General features: G+C 51.1%; 1 protein-coding gene across 5 annotated transcripts; it reads right to left on the reverse strand.

Annotated features, from left to right (window-relative positions):
• Positions 1-1,288: 1,288 nt before the first annotated feature.
• Flna (filamin, alpha) lies at positions 1,289-27,682 on the reverse strand. Of its 5 annotated transcripts, none has more exons than XM_006527911.4 (48): positions 27,557-27,682; positions 23,892-24,379; positions 20,745-20,993; positions 20,556-20,653; positions 20,320-20,467; positions 19,629-19,747; positions 19,471-19,548; positions 19,215-19,377; positions 18,931-19,131; positions 18,241-18,378; positions 18,033-18,156; positions 17,774-17,910; positions 17,480-17,673; positions 17,162-17,275; positions 16,927-17,070; positions 15,932-16,055; positions 15,684-15,844; positions 15,510-15,600; positions 15,249-15,418; positions 14,950-15,067; positions 14,571-14,833; positions 13,448-14,045; positions 13,184-13,357; positions 12,938-13,100; positions 12,693-12,853; positions 12,432-12,602; positions 11,991-12,114; positions 11,750-11,906; positions 10,977-11,166; positions 10,795-10,818; positions 8,334-8,581; positions 8,129-8,224; positions 7,884-7,986; positions 7,654-7,794; positions 7,209-7,337; positions 6,847-7,020; positions 6,588-6,749; positions 6,149-6,352; positions 5,914-6,066; positions 5,680-5,802; positions 5,319-5,585; positions 5,026-5,163; positions 4,689-4,804; positions 4,030-4,162; positions 3,226-3,402; positions 2,868-3,086; positions 2,580-2,783; positions 1,289-1,805 (listed from the first exon to the last, which is right to left on the reverse strand). In XM_006527911.4, exons 2-48 carry the CDS (start codon positions 24,262-24,264, stop codon positions 1,618-1,620), a joined length of 7,944 nt encoding a protein of 2,647 aa, XP_006527974.1. In that variant the 5' UTR covers positions 24,265-24,379; positions 27,557-27,682; the 3' UTR covers positions 1,289-1,617. The 5 variants fall into 5 exon arrangements, with proteins under 5 accessions (XP_006527974.1, XP_017173922.1, XP_011245851.1 ...); XM_017318433.2 differs by lacking the exon at positions 27,557-27,682 and adding an exon at positions 18,644-18,700 and having other exon boundaries at positions 23,892-24,285; XM_011247549.3 differs by lacking the exon at positions 10,795-10,818.
• Positions 27,683-27,955: the final 273 nt, after the last annotated feature.

Below are 27,955 nucleotides of genomic sequence, written 5' to 3' on the forward strand. Positions count from 1 at the left end.
AAGGGGAAGCTGTCTCATTCCTCCTCTGTTAGAGCTGTGCCTCTTTGGACTTGCCTTTGCTACCTTTTGTCCCCTGTGCAGGTGGGCAGCTTCTGAAGGCTCCCAGAGTGTTGGCCCCTCCTCTCTATCCTGGCTGTTGAACAACAATAATACCAATGGACTAAGGGAAGGACTTTTATCTAGTTGCCTCTGCCGGTCTCCTCGCCAGTGTCTTCCTTATGTGACTGGCAGATTCACAAAGTGAAGATCCAATGTATATCTGTTTCTACCTGGTACCAGTGTTGCAGGTTGCAGAATCTTCCAGAGTCATGGGACTGAACTATTAGCTCAGTAATACAGTCCTTTCTCCCTTGTGTTCTTAAATGCCTAAGCTTTGGCAAAGTCCTTTGAAGTCTTACCTGGCAGAATTTCAGCATAGGCCATGGCAAGTAATCAAGTACTAGGAGCTGAGAGAAGATTATGACCCTTCCTGGCCCTCACCTACAGATGAGTTAAGTCATGGCACTGAACCTAAGAGACATGCCTATGGCTTGATCAGTTTCAAGGAGATATCCTAGCCATTTGCAGGTTTCATTGGGAGCTGGGCCTTAGGACATTAATTTTGCCTCTAAAGGACCTAATGGTGCAGAAAGGAGTTATTGATCCACTGTACTTACTTATAGCAAGGAGGCGCAATGACAAGTCCCATTTAAAGATAGAGATAGGTCCATTAAGAATACCTAGGACCAGAGTAGTGTGCTTACCTCAAGAGTGGGTACCACCACCCCCTTCACTGATAGACAAGATATCTACCCTGTTGTGGGAAGGGGAATTTGTAATGGTGTCTTATTTAAAGGGTTCATAGCAAGCCAGGCATGGTGGTTCACCCTTTAATCCCAGCACTTGGGAGGCAGAGACCACCTCTGTGAGTTTGAGGCCAGCTTGACCTACCCAATGAGTTCCAGTCTATTCAAGGCTACATAATGAGACCCTGTCTGGAAAAAAAAAACCTAAAATAAATAAAAGCGCTGGTATCATGTTCATGATATGTAAGAAATGGCTATGCCCTGATGCTATTTCAAAGACTGTTCACTATTAGGGATCACCAACAAGCTAGCAACGAATCTTCATGCCCTACATTTTGACTGCTTGATCCCATATGCCATTCTAGGCACACCGTATATCCCCCTCTGTGAAGCAAAAGATCAAGTACAAACTGTGCTACTCAGAGGTCCCATGGCCTATGTTTTTTGCCTTGTTGGTGCCCTTGCTAGTTTGGCCTTCCATTACTCCTTCCATGAAAGCTACATTCACAGGACAACGGAAGCAAAATTTTATTCCTCTTGGCTGGGAAAGAGAACTAGAAGGTGGTTGTACATAGGACTTCCACCTCCCAGAACCAAAGAAGACATGCTCTGCCACCAAATGGCTCCCTCTGCCCAAGTGAAAGCCCAGAGACAGGTGAACACAGTGCAGGGCAAGGGCGAATGCAGTGAAGAGCGGCCAGAGTGATCCAGGGAAGGGAGGGTCCAGGGCTCAGGAAAGGAAAATGGGGCTTCTTGGGAATAGGACAGGTGTGGGGATGCTCATTGCCATGGGAGCTTCTAGCTGGCACAGGTGCCAACTTAGGTGGCAGGCTCAGGGTACCATAATGCGGTATGGGCTGCCTGGGATATGCTCATCACCCCACTTGACCACCAGTGTGTACTCCCCTTTGTCCTTGAGCAGGTAAGAGACACTATAGAGGCGGCTGCCCATGTGTTTCACCAGGATCTCTTCACAGGGTGTCCTTGGGCCATGCACGCCCACCAGCAGCATGTTGTTACCTAAGGCAGGAATAGGTCTCAGTGGCCTTAGATCCTTTCTTTGTCTATAATTGCTCTGAGCCCTTCTCACTATTCCACATTCTGTTCCTTGCCTGATTATTAACATTCCCAAGCAAGCATCTCATACCCCAGCCTTGCCACCCAGACCACCAGAGGATAAATTACAGCTCCTCCAGGACATTGGTGTTTTGCCTGCATGTATATCTGTGTAAGAAAATAGAGGAGGAAGGAGAAGCCACCATGAGCTGGAGTCAAGGGCCCTGAGAGCTGCCCAATTGGAGTTAAGAGCAACCCAAATGAAACATAGTAAGTAATAACTTGGGGTTATCCATAGGAAAATAAATTCTAACAACATAGAGAGTAGTATCTGCCAAGCTCTTGTATTGTTTAAGGCTTACTGTAAATATAAAGATCATGTGTGTTTTTAATCTGAGAACTAATCTAAGGTGGGGTAGAAACCCTGGGTAAAACAGTAGGGATTAAATAATTTCTACAACAGATCCCATGAAACTGGAATTACAGACAGTTGTGAGCTGCCATGTGGGTGCTGTGACTTGAACCCCAGTCCTCTGAAAACTGCTGAGCCACCTTTTCAGCAGCCCCACTCCAGGACATTTTCTTGAAGGGTAGAAAGGAAAGTACGAAGGCCCAAATAGAAGGTAGCTCTAAAAGCAATAATCATACCCCTAAAGGCAGTTCCTGTACTTCCTACATGCTGACCATCCTGTTATTTATGGCTTTGCACTTCCAGAAGCTAAAAATAGGGCTACTCACCTGCTTTGCTGCAATCTACTGTGAAGTTGCTCTTCTGGCCTACATAAGCCTTGCTTAGCCCCAGGCCTTTGGCTACTACCTTGCTGACATCAGCAGGACCTGGGCCTGAGGTTGCATGCTGGGGAACCGTGGCAACTTTAGTCAAAGAGTCCACAAACACAGATGATGTCTCATGGAGGCTGTGGTTGCTTACAAGACGAGGACCTACAAAACAGAATGGGTGAGACTAAGAAGCTGCTCAAGTATCAAGGCATTGGGTGGCCACCAACAGCTTAGCCTAAGGCTCACCTGTGACCTTGGCTTTAAAGGGACTTCCACCAATGTGATAGGGGCCACCATACTTGATGGAGATGAGGTAGCTGCCAGGTGCCATGGGGGTATAGGTGACACGATAGCCCTCGGGGCACTCCTGGCAATCCATCTTCACCTTGGAGGGGCCATCAATGGTAACCGAAAGGGCACCAGCTCCTGCATTGCTTGTGTTCACAATAAACTCTGCTGGGCTCCCTGGGAAAATAGAAGGTCAGGCAGAATCTATCTCACTGGCTTCCTTGCATTCAGCTACCCAGCACAGCCTTGATACTTCCACATGCTTCCTGGTGCTGGGGCTATACATCTACACTCAGAGCTGTACCCATAAACCTACCTGTGACACCACCTTCCAGGCCTGCTCCATAGGCGGACACTAAGCCTGGGTCCCCTCCATGCCCAGGCTCCCCAACTCGGATCTTGAAGGGACTTCCAGGAATGTGAGTACCATTGAACTTGACATCAATCAAGTAGATGCCATTCTCTCGTGGGATGAAACGCACAGCATACTTATCTGAAATGCAGGTAAGGGATTTGGGGTACTTTTTTGTATGCAACTTGAAAATACTATCTGAAAGGAACAGAATTGGTTAACATCCCCTTCACTTCTCTTGCCACTAGCAGGAATCCAGCTGCTCAATGGAGATCCCTCTGCTTCCAGAATTATTCTAGGTATTCATCCAATAACATACATCCTGAGACTAAGGCTATCAATACCTAAGAAGTCTACTTGTAAGTCTTTTGGAATAACAAGCAAAATGCCTGCCTTACTGTTTCCTTAGAGAGTGTACTGTAGCAGTGTACAAAGCAGCAGGCTTAGAGATGGGGAGGAATCTGCTTCAGGTCATGGACTTGGGGGAAAGGGAAACTAGTGAAACTAGTGTGCTTCAATAGAATTGCCATTTCTCTAGCCCCAGGGATTGACTATCTCTCTGTCTCTGTTTTTATGTCTTTCTCATGTATGACACTGGTGTAAGGTGTTCTTCCTAGTGGCCATGATGGAAAGCCATTATCTTCCTGGGTGCTTGTCAATCTGGGAAGGGTTTTTTAGCTGAGGAGCCCACTTTTGAATCACTACATTAGCCTACTTCTAGTCAGCTAGGTCAAATGGTTGGATGAATAGGCAGGGATAGAGCCTCACCTTGGTCAATCTCTGTGACATAGCACTCCTCCAGAGCTCCTGAGGGGCTGTGCACCTTGGCATCAATTGCCCCCTTGGCTCCATTCAGACTGACTGCAAAAGATGCTGGCTGGTTGACCTTTAACCCTGACTCCTGGAAGCATAGCAGATGTGGTTAGACAGGATGTATAGAACCAGGGCAAATGGGAGAGCAGAAGACCGACAGAGTCACTTACCCATCTGGTGTCCAACATGGTTTAAAGAGGGAGAGCCATTGATCTGTGAGGGCAGCAAGCCACAGGCATACCCCCAACCTCCTATCTCCTAAACATGTTCTCCACAATCACACACCCAGGTAGCAGAAAGGCAAGGTGGCCCACCCTGTAGGTAGCACTCAGCTCTAACAGGCTGTCCCTCTTTAAACCTCAGCCCTGGTGCTCAATGGGCACAGGGTTCTGTTCAAAGCCTTTAGACCTGAGACACGAGAAAAACTCCACGCGGTGGGCAGGGTACTTCCTGCCAACCTCAAGCGTGGGCTGTACCCGGCCAGAGCAGAAGCCTACCATCCAGAATTATTTCTGCGTAGGCACTCAGCCCAGGGCCAAGACCTGCTTGCTATGGTGACTCTGGTCTGGCCGGGCCCAGGAGCCCCAGATGGGCAGTTTCTCTCAGTGCCTCACCTGAAGACTAGAAACAGTAAGGCGGCGGGCGTCACCAGACGGAGAAGCCACAGGCACCACGAAGGGGCTATCAGGTATGTGCTCCTCGTTGAACTTGACTGAGACCTCATAGTCACCTGGAAAGGAAGAGAACATAAGGCTATACCTGGAGGTGCCACATATCCCCAAAGGCTAGCCTAGGAAAGGCCTCTTGCCTCCCTCCCACAGTCCCCTTGGTTGTCCCTGGAACCTTACGATGGAGAATAAGAACCAAGTGGAGACTATGTAACACCTGGGTTCAACATACCCACACTCAGGTCCTACCTCCCCCTACCCCAGCCATTTCTGTTTCCAATACCTGGCTCCTGAACTACGTAGGCCACACCACAGGAGCCATCCTTTCGGTCCTCGAAAGAGATCTCAGCCTTGCTGGGGCCTTCAACAGCAATGGCCAGGCCTCCAGCGCCAGCTTCCCTAGTCCAAATGCCGAACTCCGCTGTGGGAAAGCAGTGTGTGCTCATGGAGCAGAGGACTGGTTCCCAGCCTCAGCCAAGTCTAAGCAAAGCCAAGATCAACATGCCTGCTGGCTACTTCCTACAAACACCCACCTAGGCCCACCTAGGATAGCAAGAATTAGACAAGTACACCTACCTGGCACTCCAACTTCAGCCCTCTCTAGGCCAGGGCCTCCAGCACGGACCTTGTGAGCACCCCCTTCCCCCAGAGGCCCCACAGTGAACTGGAAGGGGCTCCCAGGTACATGCTGGCCCTTGTACTTGACACTGACTGTATGCATTCCCATCTCAGCAGGCACAAATCGGATACAGTAAGTATGGTTCTCTCCTTCTACGATCTCTGCCTCATGGGTCTTGCCTGATGGGCTGGTCACCTGGGCTGTCATATCTTGGATGCTAATTTCTACAAATAGAAGATAGCTTGGTGAGCAGGGAGGGCCCTGTCTCTCTACTTATGCTTAGGGTTGCCCCAGAAACCCTCCTGATCTTTTCCCTACCAGGAATCTTCAGGCTGAGGTCACAATGACTGCCAATATTGGCCACAGAAGGGGCACGTCGCCTGCGTGTGATACTCTCTTTCACCCGGCCCTCACCTGTCACCTTCACAGAAAAGGGACTGCCTGTAGGAAAAAAGTACAATCCATACTATGCACAAGTTACAGGTGGGCACTGAGGTGTGTGACTAGCAATGCTGCCAAACCACAGGTAAGGGGTATGGCTGCCACACTCACCAGGCACATGCTGGTCAGCAAATTTGATGTTTATAATGTAGTTTCCAGGCTCTGTGGGACAGTAGGTGACCCTGCATGTGCCATCCTCCAGATCCTCTGTGTTGATGTCTACTTTGCTAGGGCCCTCAATGGACAGACTAAGCCCACCGTAGCCTGGGAAATAGATAGCAGCTATAAGCCAGAATGCCAAGGAAAGCTAGCTGTATTGCCCCAACTAGCAGACCACACTGCCTACCTGCATCTCTGGTGTCAATAATAAACTCTGCAGGCTCAAAGGTATGACCTTCATGAAGACCTTGACCAGAGACCCTCACACGGCTGGCATCACCTATCTCCGACTGGCTGATCACTACTGGGATGGGACTGCTTGCCACATGCTGGCCATTCTTCTTCACATGTACCAGGTGCTCCCCTGTCTCCTTGGGCACGAAGGAAATCCCTAGGCACAGGATAGGGCTATCAACAAGATGTGGGCCCACAATCTTCTTCCTTGCTCCCTTTGTCTGAACACAGGGTATTTATTACAGGCTAAAATGACTTTAACTCATTATGTAGCCAATGATTGGTTCCCCTGATTCTTCTACTTACACCTCCCAAGTATTAGGACTATGGGCAGTCACCACACCTGGCTTTCCCTCTTTCACAGAAACTTTTGCTCCCTCTTGACCTCTTACCCACGTGGCCATTTCGCAAACGTTTCAGCAGACAGGGTTCCTCTCGACCCGAAGGTGGCACCACAGTGGCTGTGAGTAGGCTAAGGTCTGTTTCTGAGATATTGATGGGGATATCAGCAGCAGAACCCACCTTTAGGTGGGACATACGCATGGAATCGTCACCTGGTAAGGGTGCAAGCCATCAGCCACTATAGATCCAGCCCAAAGAGACTGTGACCTCATGCCACCTGTTCCTGTCATTACTCCCGATGCTCCGTACCTGTTACTCTGGCAGTAAAGGGACTGCCTGGGATGTGTTGATCATTGTACTTAACTAGGATGCTATAGTCACCAGGCAGTACAGGCAGGTAAGAGACACTGCATGTTCCATCCTGGTTGTCAGTGCAACTGATTTCTGCTTTAGATGGACCCTCAATGGCCAGAGACAAGCCCCCTGAAAAATATCACAGATAAGAGTGAGAACTGTGCCCAGAGACACATTGCTGAACCTTTGTGGGTGAGTTGACTTGATGGCTCAGCATGAAGGTAAGGTAGAAAACACCATTCAGGATCATCTCCCACATACAGTTCTCAGCCAATGGAGGACAACTTGGGCAGGTCAAACCTAGAGCGTCTCCTTACCCTCTCCTGCATCCTTGGTGTTGACAGTGAAGGTGGCAGGTTTGTTGACCACTCCATGGGTAAGGCCAGGACCATAAGCAGTGATGTGGCCACAGTTGACATAATCAACATAGAACTGCAGAGGGCTTCCTGAGACCAGAATAGAAGCCACATGGAATACCAGACTCATTCATTTGTTAGTCATTTTGGTTCTGTTTTTGAAACAGGGTCTTTATGTTTCTCTGGCTGGCTTTGAACTTACTATGAAGCTAAGGATGACCTTGAACCACTGATCCTCCTGCCTCGAGGGCTATGATTACAGGCATGTGCCATGATACCTAGTTTATTCAGAGCCTGATGCATGCTAGGCTCTACTAACTGACCTATAACCCAGCCCTAGCCTGTTCTTCCTGAGATGATAGCAACACGGGCCTAGGATGGAGTGGACAAGAGGCAATACACCCACCTGGGATATGCATATTGTCATAGCGAATGTCCATTTCATGCAGGCCAGCTTCACTGGGTGAGTAACGTACAGTAACAGTGCCATCTTTGTTATCAGTAATGGAAGGCTGGGCCACCTTGCCTGAGGGCATTCGAACTTCCCCTACAGAGCAGTGGTTTCAATGTCAGGCCAGGAGATTGGAACACCCTGGCCATCACTAGTTTCCAAGTTTCTTCCTAGCCCTCACTCACCAGTGATCTCCCCCTTCTTGATAGTGAAGGGGATGACAAGATCAAAGGGCCTCAGGCTGGTCACATCCAGCCCATTAACGCCCACCATGGGCCTCTCTGGAATCTGCAATAGAGACAGAAGAATCAGGTGAGGGGCTATGAGAAGATATGGGGTTTCTCAGGGCCACATGAGACATCCAGGTGGCCAGCTTCAAGTGTCCCTATGGGTTAGACAAATTGAATAATAGACCAGGCCCAGGCCTTACCCAGGTTTGCTGGCTACCCTGAGGATAGTTATACTGTGGAGCCAGCTGCTGAGACCTTAATGGGGTCTGCACTGTTGGTTGGTCCCCAGCCAAAGCCTGTGGGGCAAAGTGAGAGGGTTGGAGACTGTTGTCACAAAGGGACCTGGAAGGACAGGCTAGGACTTTCCCAGATCTCCCTGCCCACCCATCCTTGGCCTCTTCTCACTGTAACTTGGAAGGGGCTGTTGGGCACATGCTCGCCACCGAAGCGCACACAGATGACATATTTGCCCGGTTGGGGAGCTGTGTAGAAGATGTCAAAGGTGCCATCCTCATTCTCCACCACGTCCACGTCTACCTCTGAGCCATCAGGTGTGCACACAGTACAAGTCACTTTGCCTTTGCCTGCTGCTTTTGTGTCCACAGTAATCACCGTCTCCTCCCCAATCTGGATGGTGGGGCCAATGCCAGCACCTGGTAAAGCAGAGTGAATCCCCAGAGGGGAGCCAGCAGGTGAGCCGAACATTTTGGCTACCCCCATCAGCTTGCTACCCATCCAGGCCTCTTACTGCTACAACCAAGCACAGCCAGCCCCAATCTCTAGCCCAACCCATACCCCAAGCTACGATGGTGAGTGGTTTCTCAGAAGGCAGGAAGGATTCTCCTGACCACCTCAAGCCCCTTTATGAGAGAAGACCAACAAGTGGTACCCAGATACCTGGGAAGACAAGTAAGGGACCATCCAATCCCAGCACAAGCATTTACTGCTACCTCCTCTGCCAACTCAGCCTCAGCTGGTATCATGGCCTATGCTAACTTATACCGGCACTCTGGCCAGGCCCATGGCTACCTACACCCGTGGTCTGGCCCTGGGCCCCAGTGCTATGTGTGGATGAAGTGAGGCAGAGTCCTGCTGCAGTGTGGGGGATGTGAAACTTTCCTCCCTACCCAACCCCGAGGCCTGAAGGTGAAACTGGAGTCTCCTGACAACTGAGAACGCTTGCTCAACCAGAGGCTTGCAATGAGAGGCAGCATAGCACAGCCTGGCACAGGCAAGAGCAAGCAGCAGGGAAGTAGAAGGGTTAGCAGTGCATCACAGCAGGCTTGGCAAAGCAGTGGCAGCACCCAAGGAACAGGAGACAGGAGTCCCAAGCCACCACTGCAGGGTTGCAAGGGTAGAGCATCTGAGCAGCCTCTAGGGCCCCATAGTGCCCAAGAAAAGAGAAAGGACAGTAATGTTATGATCTGGGGCTCAGCTGTGGAGGCTTGGGAGCTGTGGATTGTAAGGCCTGGCAGCCAGAGCACCCCTGCAGCCCAGCCTCCCACAAGGAAAGCAGCTAGGAACACCAAACTTATATGAGGACCAAGTTTAAGGGGCCCCCTTGCCAGCCTGCCACCAAGCCCCCTTTTCGACCTTGGTCTCACACTGGCTACATGAGACTCAGATAGCAACTTCAGCTATTACCCTAGTTGCCTGCTGCCCATGCTGCCATGAACTTCCTTTATGCCTGCCCTGTATCATCTAGCTAATGATTTGGGCCTTCTGAAAGCTTCTTGATTTCTCATTTCTGTACCCAAGCTCCAGGTGATCAGCAAGTCTTGACCATAGCATCCTCAAAGTACACCTGCTAATTGGGCTACTGCTTAATGTCCCAATAGCCACTGACCGGGCCCAAGACAACCTTCTGGCTTACCCAAAGATGATTTAAGTTCCCTGGCTGGGCGCCCTGACTCCATTCCACACATAATGGCCAAGAAAATTGAGGCCACTCCAAGTTCCTGGCCTAATTCTGTCCTCCCCTGTGTACACATATATGCCATCTTCAACCCCATAAACTATTCTACAAAATAATCTAGCCTTTGCCACAAAAACCTAGCTATCTTAAATCCTGTCCTTGGCCATCTACCCAAATGCCTGTCTGATAGCCTTCAGAAGTCTGCAAGTAGTTGTAGTCTCATATCAGTATTCCTAGGATGTCTTTGTCTTAGGGCAGACAAACCTGCCTGATAGGGACTGTCTAACATCATTGCTGGGGGAATGGGAAGAAAGAAGGAAAAAAGATTGGTCGCAGAATGCACTTTGGAGCTCTGAGGCTGGGCCAGGCCCTGCCATGCTGGCCACCCAAGCAGTTGACACTGGCACTACTGTACCACCACCCAGCCCCACCCACTCATGCACCTCCCCCAGCCCAGGACACAGAGGCCCCTGGGAGGCGGGGATGGAAGTCTGTGGATCTGACAAGGGCTAGACTCCCAGTGGGTGGAGGAAACCACCTTGTCCCCTGAGCCCATGCAGGAGCCCATACAGGAGCCCTTGTGAGAAGGAAGCACCTGCTGCCCATCCCCAGGTGCTTCCCTGGGGTGCCAAGATCCCCAGACCCCAAAATCCCCATTGAGGTGCCTCCTAGGATATACTTCACCCCAAAGCTCTCAGCTGCAACCCAAGTTCTCAGATGGGGAAATGGAGGCCCAGAGAGGGGAGAACCAGAGCGCTCATGCTTAGCTCCAGAAACCTCCCTGGGCCCTGACCCTCCAGCCCACGGCCTTGTCTTCACAGCCTCCCCAACTCTGTCCTTGCCTAGAGCTGCAGCTGGAACTGTCCTGGGAATGAATTAGCAATGAAGAGGAAAGGAAACTGCCTCTCTGGGCAGTAGGGGCATTGGGAGTGGCCCCAGCAAGCAGCTTACCTAGCCCGTGACCTCCGATTGACACTGAGGTGAGAGGGCAGAGAGCAAGGAGAAAGGTCAGGTGAGTCACTCAAGGGGGCGGCCCCCACTCCCACACGCCGCCCCAAGCAGCGAGCCCTTGCACACAGGCACACCCAAGCCCCGTGCCAAGCAACACCATGGCCGACGGTGGGCTGGCTCACCTGTGACTGTGCACTTGCTGGCATCCCCAGTGGGCACAGCCCGGACACGGTACGGGGAAAAGGGAATCTCATCACCACCATACTTGATGAGGATTGTGTACCGGCCTGGCACATCTGGCACATAAGCCACCGTGTATGTGCCATCATGATTATCTTGAATGTGTGTCTTCTTGGGCTTGCCTTCAGGATCCTGTGTGGCAAAGCAAAGGTGAGGAGGTTGGTCCAAGCCCAGCAAGACCTGAACTATCTCAGGCCATAAAAACACCAAGTACTGGTATAACAGGGAAATAGCTTCTGGGACCCTCAACCCCCCATGGCCCCAGTGGCTGCCTGTCTGGTAGAGACCAGACCGGAAGCTCCCCAAACATCTAGCATTCCCTGACATGACAAGAGATCAGAGAGCAGTTTGGTGCCCAGGCTCAGTCCTAGGCCTATCCTAGTGGCACTAGGAGCTTACATGAAAGATCTCAGTGTTGCAACATTATACCTGTCCTGTGAGAATACTGCATGTGGAGAATCTGAAGCACTACAGGTTTTGGTACCATGCTTAATAGCAATGACTGTGTGTTTGGGGAAGCTTGTTTCTTTCAACTTGAAGAAAACTGCTATACATCCTAATGTTACATAAGCAGAGGCCCTCTCCTTAGAGTACAGCTCCAAGCAGACTAGTTAGCAAAACTGAGCTGCCTGCCTATCTGTAGCCCTACATTCCAGCTGCTCAGAGCTGGTTCCTTGCCTCTCCTCCCTACAGACCAGGAAGTCAGGAAGCTCACCGTAATCTGGACAGCCAACAGACCCTCCCCAGCATCCTTGGCATCAATGGTGAACTCCACAGGCAGGCTAGCAGGTACACCAGTGGTGTTGAGTCCAGGTCCACTGGCCTTCACCTTACTGGCATCATGTGTAGGCAGCACCTTGACCTTGAAGGGGCTGTGAGATTAGGGTGTTATAAACCATCAGACAAGCTTAAGTACCTAGCCTGCCCCCAACAAGCAAGTGAACTCTGCTTCTTACCTCCGTGGCACTTCTTCTTCACCATACAGCACAGAAATGCTATAGGACCCTTCTCGGCTGGGCACATAGTTGACAGTCTGAGTACCATCAGCATTGTCCACTACATCCACTGGCTCCACCAGGCCTAGCCCCAGTCCGAAGAACAGAACCTTAGGTTGGCTCTTTGTACCCACTCCCAACTCCCTCTCCCTGAAGGACTAAGGCTAGACCCAAAGACTAGACCTTATGTTTTTAACTACCCAATTCCAGGAATTCCTTAGGCCCTCCCTCTTGCCATATCTATTCAGTGACCAAGTCCCATCCATTATACCTTCTCTAGGGTTCTGCCTGGTTTTGTGGTTATCTGAAACCCTTCTACTATCTGTGCTAGTCCATATGATACTAGGCCTAAAAAAAACCTATGTTTTCATAACTCCCTGTTACCAGTATGTGAAGTCTTACCTTTGGGCCCCTGCACTTTGACCTGCAGTGGGGCAACTCCAGCTTTGCTTGTGTCCACCTGAAAGGACTGAGGGAGGTTGGCACGGACCATGCCTGGGCTTAGGCCAGGTCCAGAACACTTGACTTTAGATGCATCTGTCACATCATGTACAGGGACCTTGAAGGGACTACCTGGGGGTCGATACAGAAGGATAATAGCTATGTAAGACACTGTGAATATAGCAGAGAGTCCTAGTTCTATCCTTGTCATCATCTCCTCACCTGGCACTTGGTGACCACCATAAGTGACATTAAGGCTATAGGTTCCAGCTTCATAGGGGATGTATTCTACTGAGCAGCTGCCATCTTTATTATCCATACAAGACATCTTGGCCTCTGAGGGACCCTCAACAGCCAAGCCCAGGCCACCTGTGCCAGCTCCCCTGGTACAAACAGACAGTCTGTCATTACTTGGGGTTCCCAAGCTTACTCACTGCTTGCCCATGCATCTTCAGTGTCTCACTCACCTGGTTTCTACTGTGAACTTGTTGGGTTTGTTGGTGGTACCACTTTGGATGCCTGGTCCATGGACACGCACCCGGGAGGGGTCACAGCCCTCTGTTACAGGCACCTGGAAGGGGCTGCTGGGCACAGGGCTGCCATCATAAGTCACATCCACAGAGTGTACTCCTGAAGGACAGGGCAGGTCAGGAATAACTAGGCTGCTCCACTTACTCCCTGCTCTGCCTAAGGTATCCCCAGTACATTCATACCTTCCTCATATGGAGTGTATTCCACTTTGTATGTGCCATCCCCACAGTCTTGCACATAGGTATCTGTCAGATTGCCTGAGGGGTTGGCCACTCGAGCCTTGACATGTGGCCCTCCAGTCTGTGTAAGAGCCCGGGCATCCACACTGAACTCAGTGGTTGCCTCTCGGAAGACACCTGGAAAAGGCCATAGTGAGGAGGCTGTGGCTACAGGACTCTTTGCACCCTGTAACTGCTAGCCAACCCCCCTACAGCGGGCCTCCTTACCTTGACCTTCAATCCCAGGCCCATAGCACTGTACACCTGAGGTATCTACAGCAGGTTCCACCTGTAGCTTGCTGGGGAAGTTGGGCACAGGCTGGCCGCCATACTTGATGGTAACAGTGTAAGCCCCAGGACAGAGAGGAATATAGGTAATGGTGTGTGTGCCATCACCATGGTCTTGAATGTATACTTCAGCTGGCAGTCCTGCCTCAGAGCAGATCTCAATCGTCAACTCAGCACTGCCAGCACTTGAACAGTCCACTTGGAACTGCCCTACCTCACCAGCAGTAGCCCGCTCCAGCCCAGGGCCTGAGCACTTCACCTTGGATGCATCAAAACAAGGAGCCACATGGGCCTTGAATGGGGATCCAGGAATGTGGGTGTCAGCAAAAAGGATGTTGATGTTGTAGTCCCCAGGCTCAGTGGGTACATAAGACACAGAGCATGTACCATCCCCGTTGTCTAGGCACTCAAGCTGTGCTTCACAGGGGCCTTCCACTGTCAGGCCCAGGCCACCAGTGCCAGCACCCTTTGTATCAATGGTGAAGCGGGCAGGGGAGCCTGCATTGCCCCCCTGTAGCCCTGGTCCAAACGCCTTCACCTGAGGGAAGGAAGAAATCAGAAGCATCTATCAGCCCAACCTTTCATCTGTCTCCTTTTGCCCTAGGTTTCTTCCTTACCCAGAGACATGAAAGGAATAGGCTGCCTAATAGATCACCTGCTCAATCATACCAGGTCTATAGAGTGAGTTCCAAGATACCCAGGGCTGGAAGGAAGGAAGGAAGGAAGGAAGGAAGGAAGGAAGGAAGGGAGGGAGGAAGGGAGGGAGGGAGGGAGGGAGGGAGGGAGGGAGGGAGGGAGGGAGGGAGAGAGGGAGGGAGGAAAGAGAGAGAGAGAGGGAGGGAGGAAGGAAGGGAGGGAGGGAGGGAGGGAGGGAGGAAGGGAGGGAGGAAGGAAGGAAGGAAGGATCTTCACCTTACAGCTTCAAAAGAAAGGAAGGGGAGGGGAGGGGAGGGGAGGGGAGGGGAGGGGAGGGGAGGGGAGGGGAGGGGAGGGAAGGGAAGGGAAGGGAAGGGAAGGGAAGGGAAGGATGGTCTTCTCCTTATAGACTCCCAAACCTAATTACCTTGCTGGGTTTGGTGGGGGCCACAGCTTCTAGTGGAAAGGGACTGCCAGGTACAGGCACACCATCATAGGTCACTTCCACCTCATAGGGCCCCTCTTCACGGGGCACAAAACGTACCACGCTGTTGTCAGCTCCCAGGCCTGGCTCTACCTTGCAGGGTACCGCTGCACCTGAGGGACTCACAATCTTGGATGCTACTTTGCCTTGACCACCTGCACCCTTTGACTTTACTGTGAACTCTTGATCTTTGCCAACGTCCACTTCTGTTGCAATGATGAAAGCAGAGGGAAAAAACATCATTCATGCAGCTCCAGGCAAGACTAAGCGGGATGGGGTTGACTGGTCTTCAATGGCAATGGCAATTATAGCAACTACTTACTGTCACCAAGGCCAGACACCTTGATTTTGCTGAGATCCAGGCTTGGAGATACTCCCACTGAAAATGGACTCTTGGGGATGTGATCTCCTCCATAAGTGACATTGACACCTACTGGGCCCTTAAATGGGTACAGAAGGACAGAGGTCACTAATTAGTAACCCCGGTATCTTTGGCCTACAGATGTCCAGCTTGAACAAGTATGTGATATTTGCTCCTCAGACCCCTTCTCAGGTGAGAAATTAGAAACCCCTTGCAGGAGCCTACCTAGCATACCATATAAGGAGGATAGAGATAGCTACCTGCTGCACAGGAATGTACTTGACTGTGTAGGTATTATCATGGTGGTCAATGATGTCCACATCCCGTACTGCATCTCCCTTAGCCAGTCCTGAGAATTGGACATCCAGCTTGCCTTTCCCAGCAGTTTTAGCATTGACTGTGAAATGGGTGGGTTTGCCAAGTTCAACACCTGAGGAGATAAAACAACAAAATAGAGGCACCCTACTCTGAGTTCCCTATCCTTGGTTCCACTCAACCTTCTATAGTACACTCATCCTTACCAGTGCGATTTAGGCCAGGACCCTCAGCCTTCACCTTGCTGGCATCATGAGAAGGCTCCACTTTGACTCTGATGGGGCTGGTGGGTGTGGCCTGTAAGTGATGGGAGAAAAACAGCTAAGGAGAGCAGCATCCTAGCACTTGGCAGTCTAGGAACTAGGAGCAGTAACACCTACCTGGTCAGCAAAAAGGACCATGATGGTATAGCTGCCAGCCCCACAGGGTGTGTATTTTACAGTGAAGGTGTCATTGTCATTGCGGATGATATCAAAGTCAATATCAGCCTCAGTGGGGCCCACTACTCCAGGGGCACACTTGATACCAATGCTGACATCTCCTGTCATTGAGAAGTGGGGTAAGAGGAGGCTGGGACTTTGTGGAGACAGCCTGCATACCTGTCATCCCATTCAAGGATAGGCCTTACCCTGGCCAGCTTCAGTACAATCCACAGTAAAGTAGGTAGGTTCATGGGCCTTGAGCCCAGTCTTGGCCACTCCTGGACCATACACCTTGACTTTGTTTGGATGGCTGCCAGCTCCCACATTCACCTGTAGGATATAGGGGAAAGTGAAAAGACAGGACAAGCCTGTAGCAGAGGAGCTAAGAGGCTCGCTTCAGCCACTGGTGGTAGACAGCAAATATTGCTGCTGCCTTGGAACAACTGGCAGTTCCTCAAACAGGTAAAAGTGAGCACATGATACTGTAATTCTGCTTCTAGAAAACTGAGCACCTAGGTCCACACAAACACCCATATGTTCCTACCAACTATTCATATAGCCCAAAAGTAACACCTCACATATCCACAAAATAGACATAGTGTTTTCCATTCACACAATTTGATTGAAAAATTATTCAGCCATTAAAAAGGTATGAAGCACTGACATGCTACAATGTTGAAAAACCTTCTCATGACACTCAGTGAAAAAAAACAAGTCATACAACGAGCATGGTAGTGCACACCTTTAATCCCAGCACTCAGGAGACAAAAGCAGGTAGATCTGTGAGTTCAAGGCCAGCCTGGTCTACAGAGAGTTTTCCAGGACATCTTGGTCTACATGGTGAGATCCTTTCTCAAAACAAACAAACAAACAAACAAACAAGAAAAACCACAAACTAAAAAGGTCACACCGTGTAACACACACACACACACACACACACACACACACACACATCTATATGAAAGGCCCCAAAAAGGCAAATCCATAAATCAGTGGTTGCCAGAGGCTAGAGGAAGGGAAATGGGAAGGGTAGGAGTTTCCTTGGAGATGATGAAAATATCCTAGACTATAGTGATGGCTGCCAACTACTCTGTGAATGTACTAAAAGTCAAGTCCACTATAAATGGGAAAACTGTATTGATATGCAAGCTTAATCTTGTTAAAACTAATATATGAACAAAGGAGCTCTGGGATGACTTACCCGGAAAGGACTGTTGGGGATGCTGACACCTCCCCAAGAAACCATGGCTGTGTGCTTCACTGGCTTTCTGGGCACATAAGAACAGCTGTAAGTACCATTGCCATTGTCCTTGACTGTCGCTTCCACAGAGCAGCCCTCATTGTCCTGTAAGGCAGGCAAAAGCAAGCATTCTGTTAGTCAGCACCCAGTCCTAGGAGTCTATCAGTCCTATCCCCAACATGAGTAGGCATCCCACCTGAACTTGAACTCGAAGAGGAGCCTTCCCAGCATGCTTGGCATCAACTGTGAACTCTGCTGGCTTGTTGACAGCCACACCAGTCTTCTCCAATCCAGGCCCACGTGCCTTCACCTAGTAAGAAAGAAGACCAAGGTAAGGCCACCAAAGTCAGACAGGGGTAAGTAACACATAGTAAAAGCATTGTCTAGGAATACCAGCCAGGGTCTGAGCTCGTGACCTCAGCCTTGCTGGCAAGATGAGATAACGCCCACCACTATAAGCCTTCCCAAGCAAAAGCAGAAGGCCAGGCTCAGGTCAGTTTTGTGTGCACTTTACCCTGTCTGGGTGAAAATCCTGGGGTGCCTCACGGATGTCAGCCATGAAAGGACTGAGACGGATATCCTCACTGTTACACAGCACATGAACAGCATACTCGCCAGCCTCCTGGGGCCAATAGCGCACATCACAGGAGCCATCACCCTTGTCGTCACATTCAATCTTTGCCTGTGATGGACCTTCCACAGAGAAACCTGACAACAGCCATCAGTTCTATTGGTGCTCTGGAGTCTTGGGATAGGCTGCCCTTGCCACCCTCTAGTCCAGGTACCCACTCTGAAGCCTCCAACTTACCCAAGGTGCCCACATCATCACCAATGGCCTCTACTACGAAGTCTGCTGACTTGCCAACAATGCCTCCTTCCAGGCCAGGACCCCATGCCCGAACTTTCTGATTGCCACACTCAGTGCCTACCTTCACCTCAAACGGACTGCAGGCAAGAGTACCACACAGGTAAACACCAAGAGCCACTGCCCTATGCCCAACAGCCACTGGCCCCTCACCAGATAGATGGTAGGGCTCAGAACATGATGAATAGTGGAGGGAGCTTACCTTCGACCAATGTTCTGGCCACCCCATGTGATGGTGACAGTGTATGTGCCAGGGATTGTAGGGTAATATTCAAAGCCATACACACCATCCCCTAAGTCCTTCTGCTTTACACGCTCCTCACCCTCTGCAAAAGCAAGGAAGAACTTAGGCCTGCTTGTCCAACCATGACCTGAGGTCTATCACCCACCACCCCACCAGATAAACTTACTGGGACCCTTTACAGTGACCTTTAGCTCCCCACTGCCAGCGCCCTTTGTGTACACCTTGAAGTCGGCTGTTTCCTTCACTCGAACACCCTTGGGCTGAAGGCCTCTACCAATAGCCCGGCAGGCAGCTGGGTTACAGGCTGTGGGCAAATAAGCCAGCTGAGTTGTGGGGAACTGGGGCTGGGTATCCCCTCCCTTGCTACCCAGAAAACCAGGCCATTAGGATTGGAAGGTTCCTCAGAGTTTAGGACCACAAGCTGGTGAAGCACATGCAAGAAAAAACTTAAATGGGTCTAGAACCTGTACCCAAAGCAAAGACATGACAGGCTTTTTCCCACCTGCTTGACACTAACCCCAATACCCCTACCCAGTCCTCCCCACCAAGAGAAAGGTAGATCCAAGTACCGTTGACCCTGCAGGTAGAGCAGAGAGCAGCAGGTTTCTAGACAGCTGGAGCGAGCTCTTCCGAAGGTAAAAGCATGGAGAAAAGAGACGAAGAGGGGCAAAGAGAGGAAGGAGAGCAAAAGGGCTCCAATATGGGAAAGGAAAGATAGTGCTTGCCCAAACAGTGGAAGCTCAGAAACTGGGGCTCCCAAACATGGGCTTCAGTGGGACAGTCCCAGTTGCCAACTCCCTCCCTAGAGCCCCAGGCCATAGTACCACAGTAGAAGAACACTCATGGGCAGGCCTACCTTGGCCAACAGTGACAGTGTAGGGGCTACGAGGGATGGGAACACCGGCGAAGGTGACATGTACTGTATGGACACCCTCCATGGTGGGCTGATAGCTACAGCGATAGGTGCTGTCACCCCTGGCCTCCAGCTGAGGTTCCACTGTGCCTTTCTGTCCTGTAGGGTCCTGGATGACAACTTCCACCTCACCCATGCCAGCTCCTGTCCCAAGGCACAGACTCAGCTCTAGGACCCCAGCACAGCTCTCCCCCATGGCTGGCTGGGCCTGGGCTGTCTCCCCTCACCTGCAGTGAAGATCTCAAAGTAGGTAGTCTTGTTGGCAATATTGCCACTGGGCTCCAGACCAGGGCCCTGGGCAGTCACTTTGCTGGCATCACCCTGTGACTTGTCCACATACACCTCAAAGGGGCTCTTGGCAATATGTTGGCCAGCAAAGAGCACAGTCACCTGTTCCCAGAAGGGGCAGGCTGTGAGAGTGAGGTAAGGGGCCCTTCACCAACTACCCATGGCCACCAGCTTCCTTCTCAGCCAAGGACTCACCTTATGAGTCCCTGTCACTTCAGGGACATACCAGACAGAGAAAGTACGGTTCTTGTCATTATTGGCAGTCACTTTTGCCTGTAATGGGAAGAGTGTTAAGAGCAACCCCTTTAAAAGGGGGCATAACAGAATCCTGCCCTGCTAATGGATAATCCTACCTCTTCCTGGTGTCCAGCTGGGTCCTCCACATATACAAGCACTTCTCCCTGTCCAGCACTTCGGGTCTCCACAGTGAATTCTGCTCTCTTCTTCACCATATTGCCTGTAGGCTCGATGCCTGTCAGAAGATGAGAAAGCCATGAACCAACTAGTAGGGCTACCCTCTCACCTCTATACCCTGGTTCCCAGACCCTAAAGGGTTATGGACACAGCATTAGAGACCCTATCCCTCTGCAGGCTCAGTGCCCCTCCCCCAGCTAGGTACAATCCAATCAGGTAGATTTGTTCAATGTAAACCCAGCATTGAGCCGGGCCTCAGATCCATGCTATATGGGCTATTGCCACCAAGACAGGCCCATGCCTGTTCTCTGAAAAATCTGGTTTGCTGTACTTTCCTAACCCCTTGCACCTGCACAATCCTGACTGCTTCATCTCCAATTATAGAATAGCAGTACACGAGGTCATCCTTCATACGTGAGGTTCTTCTCCTTCAATCAAGAAGCTTCCTACAAGCCAGTATGACTTAAGGAACTTACTAGTATTCCCTTGCCAAGGCACCATTTTTAACCAGGTTTTGATCCATTCATCTTCCTCAAGACCTCTTAGGACCCAAAATGAAAGAGAATACTGTCCCATGGACCGGATATAAGTGCTCAGCCCCTTGGAATGCCACTGACCAGGCCCCCTCACCTGGCCCATAGGCTCGGGCTTTCTTCGGGTTCAGTTTGGGCCGAAGAGGAGCCCCTGGCTTCAGCTTGGCCTTGGGAAACTGAGACAGGTAGGTCATAACAGAATGCTCATCTACATTGGGGTCCACAATTTCTTCTGGGGTAATCACCTGTTACAGACAGAAGACAAGAGCCATTGGGTCTCTCTTCACTTTAACCAAGCACCCCTTAGCTGCAGGGGTCAGTCCGGGAGCATACCTGAGGAATGCCTAGCCAGTCATCAGCCTGCTGCATGGCTTCCCGTGCATTGTTCACAGGCTTACTAGCATCCCAGGAGTCCCAGTCAGGACATAGGCCTACAACACAGAAAAGAACTTGTTGTGAGTCTGGGGCTATAGAGCTACCTTCTAGGTTGACCAGACAGTCTTAGCCCAAGATCTCCCTTACCTGGGGCACAGCTATCAACAAGAGCACCCAGGGCCCGGCCACTCTGCCAGTCTCGACTGAAGTTGGTAATGGGAAGCTGTGGTAGCTTGTTCTGAATCCAGCCTAGAAGCCTCTGCTTGGGTGTTTGCTTCTTGGCCTCCTCATCCTCTTCCTCATCCCACATGGGCATTGAGATGGAATAGTGCAGGATCAGGGTCCAGATGAGGCCTAAGATCAGCTTCAGATTTCCATCCACAATAGCCTTGCTGTCTGTGGGAAAAGGCGTGGCGGCATTGCAGTTAGGGTATTCCCTCATGAAGGCCAGCAAGGAGGGACCTAGGTCTGCAGCACAGCAAATCAATTAGGTGACAAGAGGCCCCTCCCAACTAGGGGTAGAAAGTGGATCAGGCACCCTCTGCCCAGGGCATCTAAATGGTGTAAGAAAATATTTTGTGATAAAGGAGAGTTTGGGGGGGAAAGACTCCCATAGACACATAATACAATCCAATAAAAGGGACCCTGCCAAAAACCGCAAAGCCCAGAAGGAGGGTGGAAGAGCAAGTGAGATGGATGCTGTACAGCTGCTGAGATCAAGACCTGCCCTAATATCTTGAGATCTATGGGAATTGGGAGAAGTGGCTCAGCCCTAACTGGCCAAGAAACAGGGCCCCTGACCTCAAGCTGGGTTGGAACCAAAGAAGAGGAAGGCTAAGTTGGCAAAGAGTAGTTAGGAAATACAACTGCTGCTCCAGAGTGGGGGAAAAGACAGAGGAAGTGTTGGCAAGGATCCTTGTGTAAAAGGGTGCGAGCTCCACCCTTTGCTACTTCCTTGTCTCTCTACCCCCAAACTAGTAAATAGGAGGTGGAACAAAAGAGGGCTAGCTTGGGGAAGGGGGCCACAAGTCAAAGGAACTATGTTTAGTTCTGACTCATTGAGGCTTATAGGGAACTTCTGGGGTGACAGCCCCCATTGCCCAGCTGAAAGAGGAAGAGTAGAACCGCCAAGGAAACCATAGGTCCTTAGTAGGCTGGGTTAGCCTGCCTTTGGTGCCAAAGAGCACTTGGGAACCCCTGTTGCAGAGGCCTTGGGTGGTGTTCTTAAGTCCTGCTGTTTCAGCATAACCTGCTTAGATGCTACTCACCACCCAGCCTACTTGCCACCTAACGGGCTAGGTCTCAGGCAGCCACCAGGCTTACCACAAAGGAAGTGGTTAGGGCGGGCACCCTAAACACCCATCACTATGGCAACTCCCCTGAGCCCCACCCAAAGCCACCTCTTTAACCTCCTCAAGGGTGGATGGCTTATGGTGAGTAGCATTTTCTAAGGCTCATCTTTGGAAACCCTACAGGACTTCCCTGTAATCAGAGAATGTTTATCTAGTGAGTCAATGGAGAATGGTCATGAAAACTAGGATATCACTGAGAGAGCAGGTAACATTCCAGTGCAGTGGGAAAGCACCTGGAGAACTGCTATCTGAGCCTCTCAAACAGAGTGATCTTTCCCATTCACAAACTGGTCCTGGCCCTTCGAGAATGTTTTTCATTGTTCCAAAATACAGAGAGGATGGGAAAGGAAGTTGAAAAAAAGTCAAGGACACAAAGATCCTACCCTACCAAACAAAGCCACAGGCCCATCACAAAAACCCCCAAGGAGATCATAGGTCCTTAGTAGTCTCCAAGGGGAAGAACAAAGACAGACCCATCATCCCAGTAAGGTACATCTGGTCCCTCCCCTGGTCTGATTAGGTGAGCTATGCCAGCTTCATATCCCTCCCAAGAGGAGAGGATCAGGGCCCAGTGTTGGGAAGCAGCTTGGTAAGATGGCCCCGCCCCATCCCACCCCTTATCCCCAGCCCCTGGGCCAGCCGGCCCCCTCCCTCCCCTAATCACTGCTGCTTTCCAACATTTTTTTGCCTTATATGGCAAAGCTCTGGGAACTAGGCCTGCTCCAGCCAGCTCACAAGAAGGAGGGGAGAAAGAAGGAGGGAGGAGACCCCCCCTAAAGAGCTGGGGTGTGGCCTGCCTCCCCACATCCGGTTGCCCCCTTCCAAGACTTAGAAATGACTCAGCTGGCTAGACTGAGGCTGGGACTAGGGGTGAGTTTTCATACATCCACTGGCACACCTCTATGAGCATTTAAAAAAAAAAAAAAACTCAGCACTTAAAATCTGCTCTCTGAAGGGCCTTGGTCCCTCGCTGTTTTAACTAGCATGTACCATTCCAAAGTTGTAAGGATAATAGAAAACCCTTTGTATTATGGAGTAAAGGTCCACTCTTCTACTCTCCCTGTTCCACATTCCCAAGATAACAATTCTGGTGCCTGTCCATGAGCAGCCCCTACTTTGAGAAAAGCATGGGATCCTGCAAGAGACAATACCAATGCCAACCTCTCCAGTTCAAAGACTTGGGAACTGGACTAGCAGTAAACCCTGTGCACATTGGAGCACCTTTCAACCAATCTCTGCATTCTAGATGTACAAAACCAAGGTTTACAATGAAACAAGAATTTGATCCATGATAGACAGCAAAGCTAACAACCAAGTGCTCGTGCCTTTAGTCAACCACACTCATTACACCTGGAGTACAGTTTTGCCAGCAGTATATCTCTTTGCCCCCCTCCAAGTTCAGCAAAAAAAGAAAGAAAGAAAGAAAGAAACTGGGGATTTGAACTATCTCCAATGGGGAAGCATGTTCCAGGGCAAGAAGTTGAGGGAGTCCTACATAAATAGGAGAACAAGCTACAACCTTCACTTTAGAACTGCAGAGGCAGCCAAATGCTAGAAGGGTACTTTTAAAATTGTTGTAGGTGGAAAGCATGGGTATCCCAGGGATGGGGTGCGGCTCTCAGAGGCAGAAGCCTAGTCTGTGCCTGTCCCACCTCGGGTGCAGCGTTGGGGGCGCGGCCTACAGAGGATGTGAGCTCAGCCTGGGAGCAGGCCAGCAAGGCGCTGCGGGCGGGGGCGCGTAGCGGTTCGCATGCTCGCCAGGCCAGCCTTTTGTTCTCGAGGACCTCAAAGAACAAGGCGGCTAAGGGGCCTAGTGGTAGCCTTGGTTGTGTGCAGCAGCTAGGGAAGACAACTAGGAGAGACTCTAGAGGAGAAGAAAGGAAGAATTTGTTGCGACCACGCCCGCACCCACTCAGCGCCCCAGTGTAGCCCGTGCCCTCACCTATGGACACGAGCTTGATGCTCTCACGGTCCAGGAATTCAAGCGCCACCGACACATTTTCGAGCTGCATCTGGCGGAAAGTGGGTCTTTGGTTGTGCTTGCGGTGCATTTTCTTCTGGCTGAGTACCTCGAGCAGCGCGATGAGCCGCAACCCATCGCTCAGGTCCGTCTGCAGATTGGCGATGCGCTTGCTTACGCACTTAAGGTGCTCATTGCACCAGCGGGTGAATGTGTTCTGCTGAATTTTCTTCCACGGTGCATCTTCTGCTAGGTCTTTTTCGGTAGCCGGCATCTCCGCGTCCCGTGAATCGATACTGCCTCCCGGAGACGCAACCGCCGCACTCTGGCCACAGCGGGAGTGAGAGCTACTCATTTTGAGGCGCGAGGAACGGAGGGGCGGTGCTGCAGCTTCGCCGATGGGACGGCCCTTTAATTAAAGCAGTAGGCACCTCCGAGCATGAACGACGAGGCACAGAACAGAGGTTGCACTGCGGAAAGAGCGAGCCCTTTAAATGTATGCGAAAGGCGGAGCCAGAGGCAAAGTTTCCTTGGGGGCGGAGCCTCTGGGTGGGGCTTCTGGGCCGCGCCCGCCCCACCTCGCCCCTCCCGTTGGAATGCCCCACAACGCCCCCCGCCCCCATCCCCCGAAGCTGCCTCTGCACTCCGCCAAAAGCAACTCAGCCCCGCTGCTTCAGAAAGGGTCTTTGAGCCCCAAAGAGCACAAAAAGGTCTGGCAACATCCGCTACAGTACTACAGGAAACGGACCCCAGATCTAGGAACGCTTGAGCAATTCTGTCACAGAATTGCTCAGCTCCAGCAGGCACACCCTTACAAGGGACTTTCTTTCCCCAAGGTCCCTGCAGAAGGCGGAGCGAATAATGTCCCGGTATCACTTGGGCTCCGCCCTGACCCTGTACCCTCTTCTACATTCTCTATTCTTCCCGAGCTTAGGGTTCTCAGCCACAGTGTGATCCACAGCAGAGTAAAGCAATCCTGTGAGCGAACCCTTCCAGAGCGCCTAACGCTGCTGAGAGCTCTTTGTATGCTGTCAGACAGGGCTCTCATCACCTAACATAGACACCCACAGAGCCCTGGCACTCCCTACCCATCTCCTTTGGTCTTCCCAGTCTCCATGACCCTGGCCTGCACACCTGCACAGGCCCATTCCCACCGTCGTCTTCTCTACTGCCTAGTTCCATCCGCGAGGAAATGGGGCCAGCACTGGGCCAAGTGGCCACCAGCACTACAGGATCAAGCAGCTTTCCAAAGGTCCAGGGTATGCCAATGCACACAATCAGAGGGCGCCTGCCTGCCTGCCTGCCTGCCTGCCCTGTGATGCATGTAGATCTGTACACCTTGTACCTGCCATACTCACTGTTCTACCTTGGGCCCTGAGGAATTCTGGGGGGAGAGGTCTTCTCTGGCTGAACAGTCCCAAGCCTTGCTGTGACCCTAGAGATGTGGAGGGGCTCAGGGAGAGGGTCCCAGATTACTGAAGAAAGGAGAGTCACCAGACATCAAGGCTTGCTAAGGAGCCTGAGTGTGTTCCCTAAGTAGTGTGAAGCTACTCACTAAAAGTTAATTTAATGATAGATATTCTCTGGAGATAGTGATGAGGATGCTGTGCTGGGACAGAAAGGAGCGAAGATACAGAAAAAGAAAACTGTAGGGGATACTCCCAACCATCCTCTTTAGTTAAGGGGATTCATCTTACCTATGTCTTTCCCGTGGTAGACTTTTCCATCTACTTACTCTGTACTTCAAGCCTCTCCAGAATGTTAAATTGTTTTTCCAGAAAGACAGGCTTCTGTCCCTACTTCTCAATTCTAAGACCAGTGGCCGCCGGGGCTGGAGAGATGGCTCTGTGGTTAAGAGCAGTGGCTGCTCTTTCAGAGGACCCAGATTCAATTCCCAGCACCCATATGAAAGCTTACAACTGTCTGTAACTCTAGCTCCAGGGAATATGACACCTTCACACAGACATGAATGCAGGCAAAATTATGCACATAAAATTAATTAGATAGATAGATAGATAGATAGATAGATAGATAGATAAAGACCAGTGGCTGAAAGAGGCCTTGGGTTGACCAACATGTCATGCCCAAATATGGTTGACTCTCCCACAGCCTGGAGTGTCTTCATTGCCTGTGGTAGGGCTATGATAGGGCTTTGATCACAATGGGCAGAACCTTTCAGCATAGTCATCTTGAGATTGTCTATGATATCGCCAGTCAAATAACATTTTCAGTACAGAATCCCTCCCCCCCATTCTACCTCCAGTCACCTGCATAAATATCTGCACCAAGTGAGCCAAAGGTTGAGTTGGGGGACATGATGGCAGAACTGTGCAGGGATAACCCAAATGGAAACTTCCAGCCATGTTATTCAAGACACAATTAGGGTAATATTTTTGGTCCCCCTGATCTACTGGAGAGCAAAGCCCCATGTACGGAATTGCATTAATACATGATTTTTCATTCAATGCCATTTGGCTGGATCACATGAGTTCATTAATGTACAGAGAACAAGGAAAACTGAATCATAGTAATAGAGCACAAAGAACTTGAGTTTCCTAGCTTCCAGCCCTATGATTTGGCTATTTAGGGGGAAAAGAGGAAATGGGGGGGGGTGTCCTAGCCTTAGAGTGCACAAGTGCCACCACCAGATGTCGCTCCATCCCAAAGATCCAGATGAGGCAGCCCCAGGAAGCCAAAATCCAGCTCTTTCATATTTTCCCTTATTTGGAGTAGATTCTTGGATGGTAGACACACCCCGCCCACCTCCCCACCCCACTCCTCTCAGACCCCAGACCAGGCCCTCCCACAGGGAACTATAGGCCCAAGCCCACCAGCTATACTGGGATCCTGAAGAGCTATTTCTAGACCTGTGTAGCCAGGGGGCGCCAGGAGGGAAGGAAACAGAAAATCCCCAAAGTGAGACCAGTTCCCTTAAAGCAAATCCAGGTGTGGCAGAAGAGAACAGTGATTTCCTGAGCTCACACCTTGGCCAAACTGGAGCTGCAATTGACTGCGGGTGGATTCCACCCACTTTTTCTGGCCCCAGTCTGACTTTGGTATCTAGGAATGCTGATGCTTATGTCCTGGCCGTCAATGACATAAGCATAACCAACCTGAGACAGGACCCAAAACCCAGACTGAAAAATCTAGTTGGCCATGCCCCTGCCACAGCCCTGGAATCAGCTCCCCATAGCCAAACCAGCAGAGGACTCTTGTATCCACCCTTGTTTCATCTCTCTTGTGTCCACGTTTGACACTGACTAAAAAGTGTCCTTCCAAGTTGTCACTCACCCTTATCCTAATCAGGGTACTAGTCTTAAAAGACCTTTCCGGGATAGGTACACAATGACCAGTTTATGGGCACCCATGCCTGTACCCATCTCTTGCCAAACGCTCAGATACTAGCCCCCTTTTCAAGGACTCCCCCCATAGGCTCGAGTTCCTGGATTCCTGGACATAGACACAATAAGTTTGTGGTAAACTATGCAAGGCTATCTCTGGACACCAACGCAATGCCTGGGACCTGAGTCCACACCCAACCTGCTCCTGGTCTTGGCCTCTCGCTTTCCAGACCTCTTCCCAGCTCAGGAGCCTTGCATCCACTATCTGGAGACTATCTGGCGTGGAGCTGACCACAGAGCCCTCACCTGCTGTCCCTCTAACCGCCGGGTGGCGCCCAGCTCTTCGCGCCCGCGCCGGAAGCCTCAGAGCTCCACTGGCGTCCGCTGCGCGCTGCGCGCCTCCACGCGAATGAGCCGCTGCCTCCCGCCTTCTTGTTAGCTGCATCCCCGCCCCACGCCCGCCCCGCGCCCGGCCCGGCAAGAAAGCCTTAATTGGTAAAAATCGCCCGGGAGCTGGGGGCAGGGAGTGGGTGCGGGGCTCGCCACGAGCTCAAGTGCCCCGCTCAAGTGCTAGCGACGCCGCGCCCCCCGCCCCCCCAATGAGCTCAGCGCTCTGTGAAGGCTGCCAGGCTTCAAGGGAGTAGGGCTCACCTCCAGAGCAGGGTCTGCAAACCCTATGTTTAGGACCAACCTTTATGAGGCTAG

Source organism: Mus musculus, chromosome X (genome assembly GCF_000001635.26).
Source record: "Mus musculus strain C57BL/6J chromosome X, GRCm38.p6 C57BL/6J".
NCBI classification, from domain to species: Eukaryota; Metazoa; Chordata; class Mammalia; order Rodentia; family Muridae; genus Mus; species Mus musculus.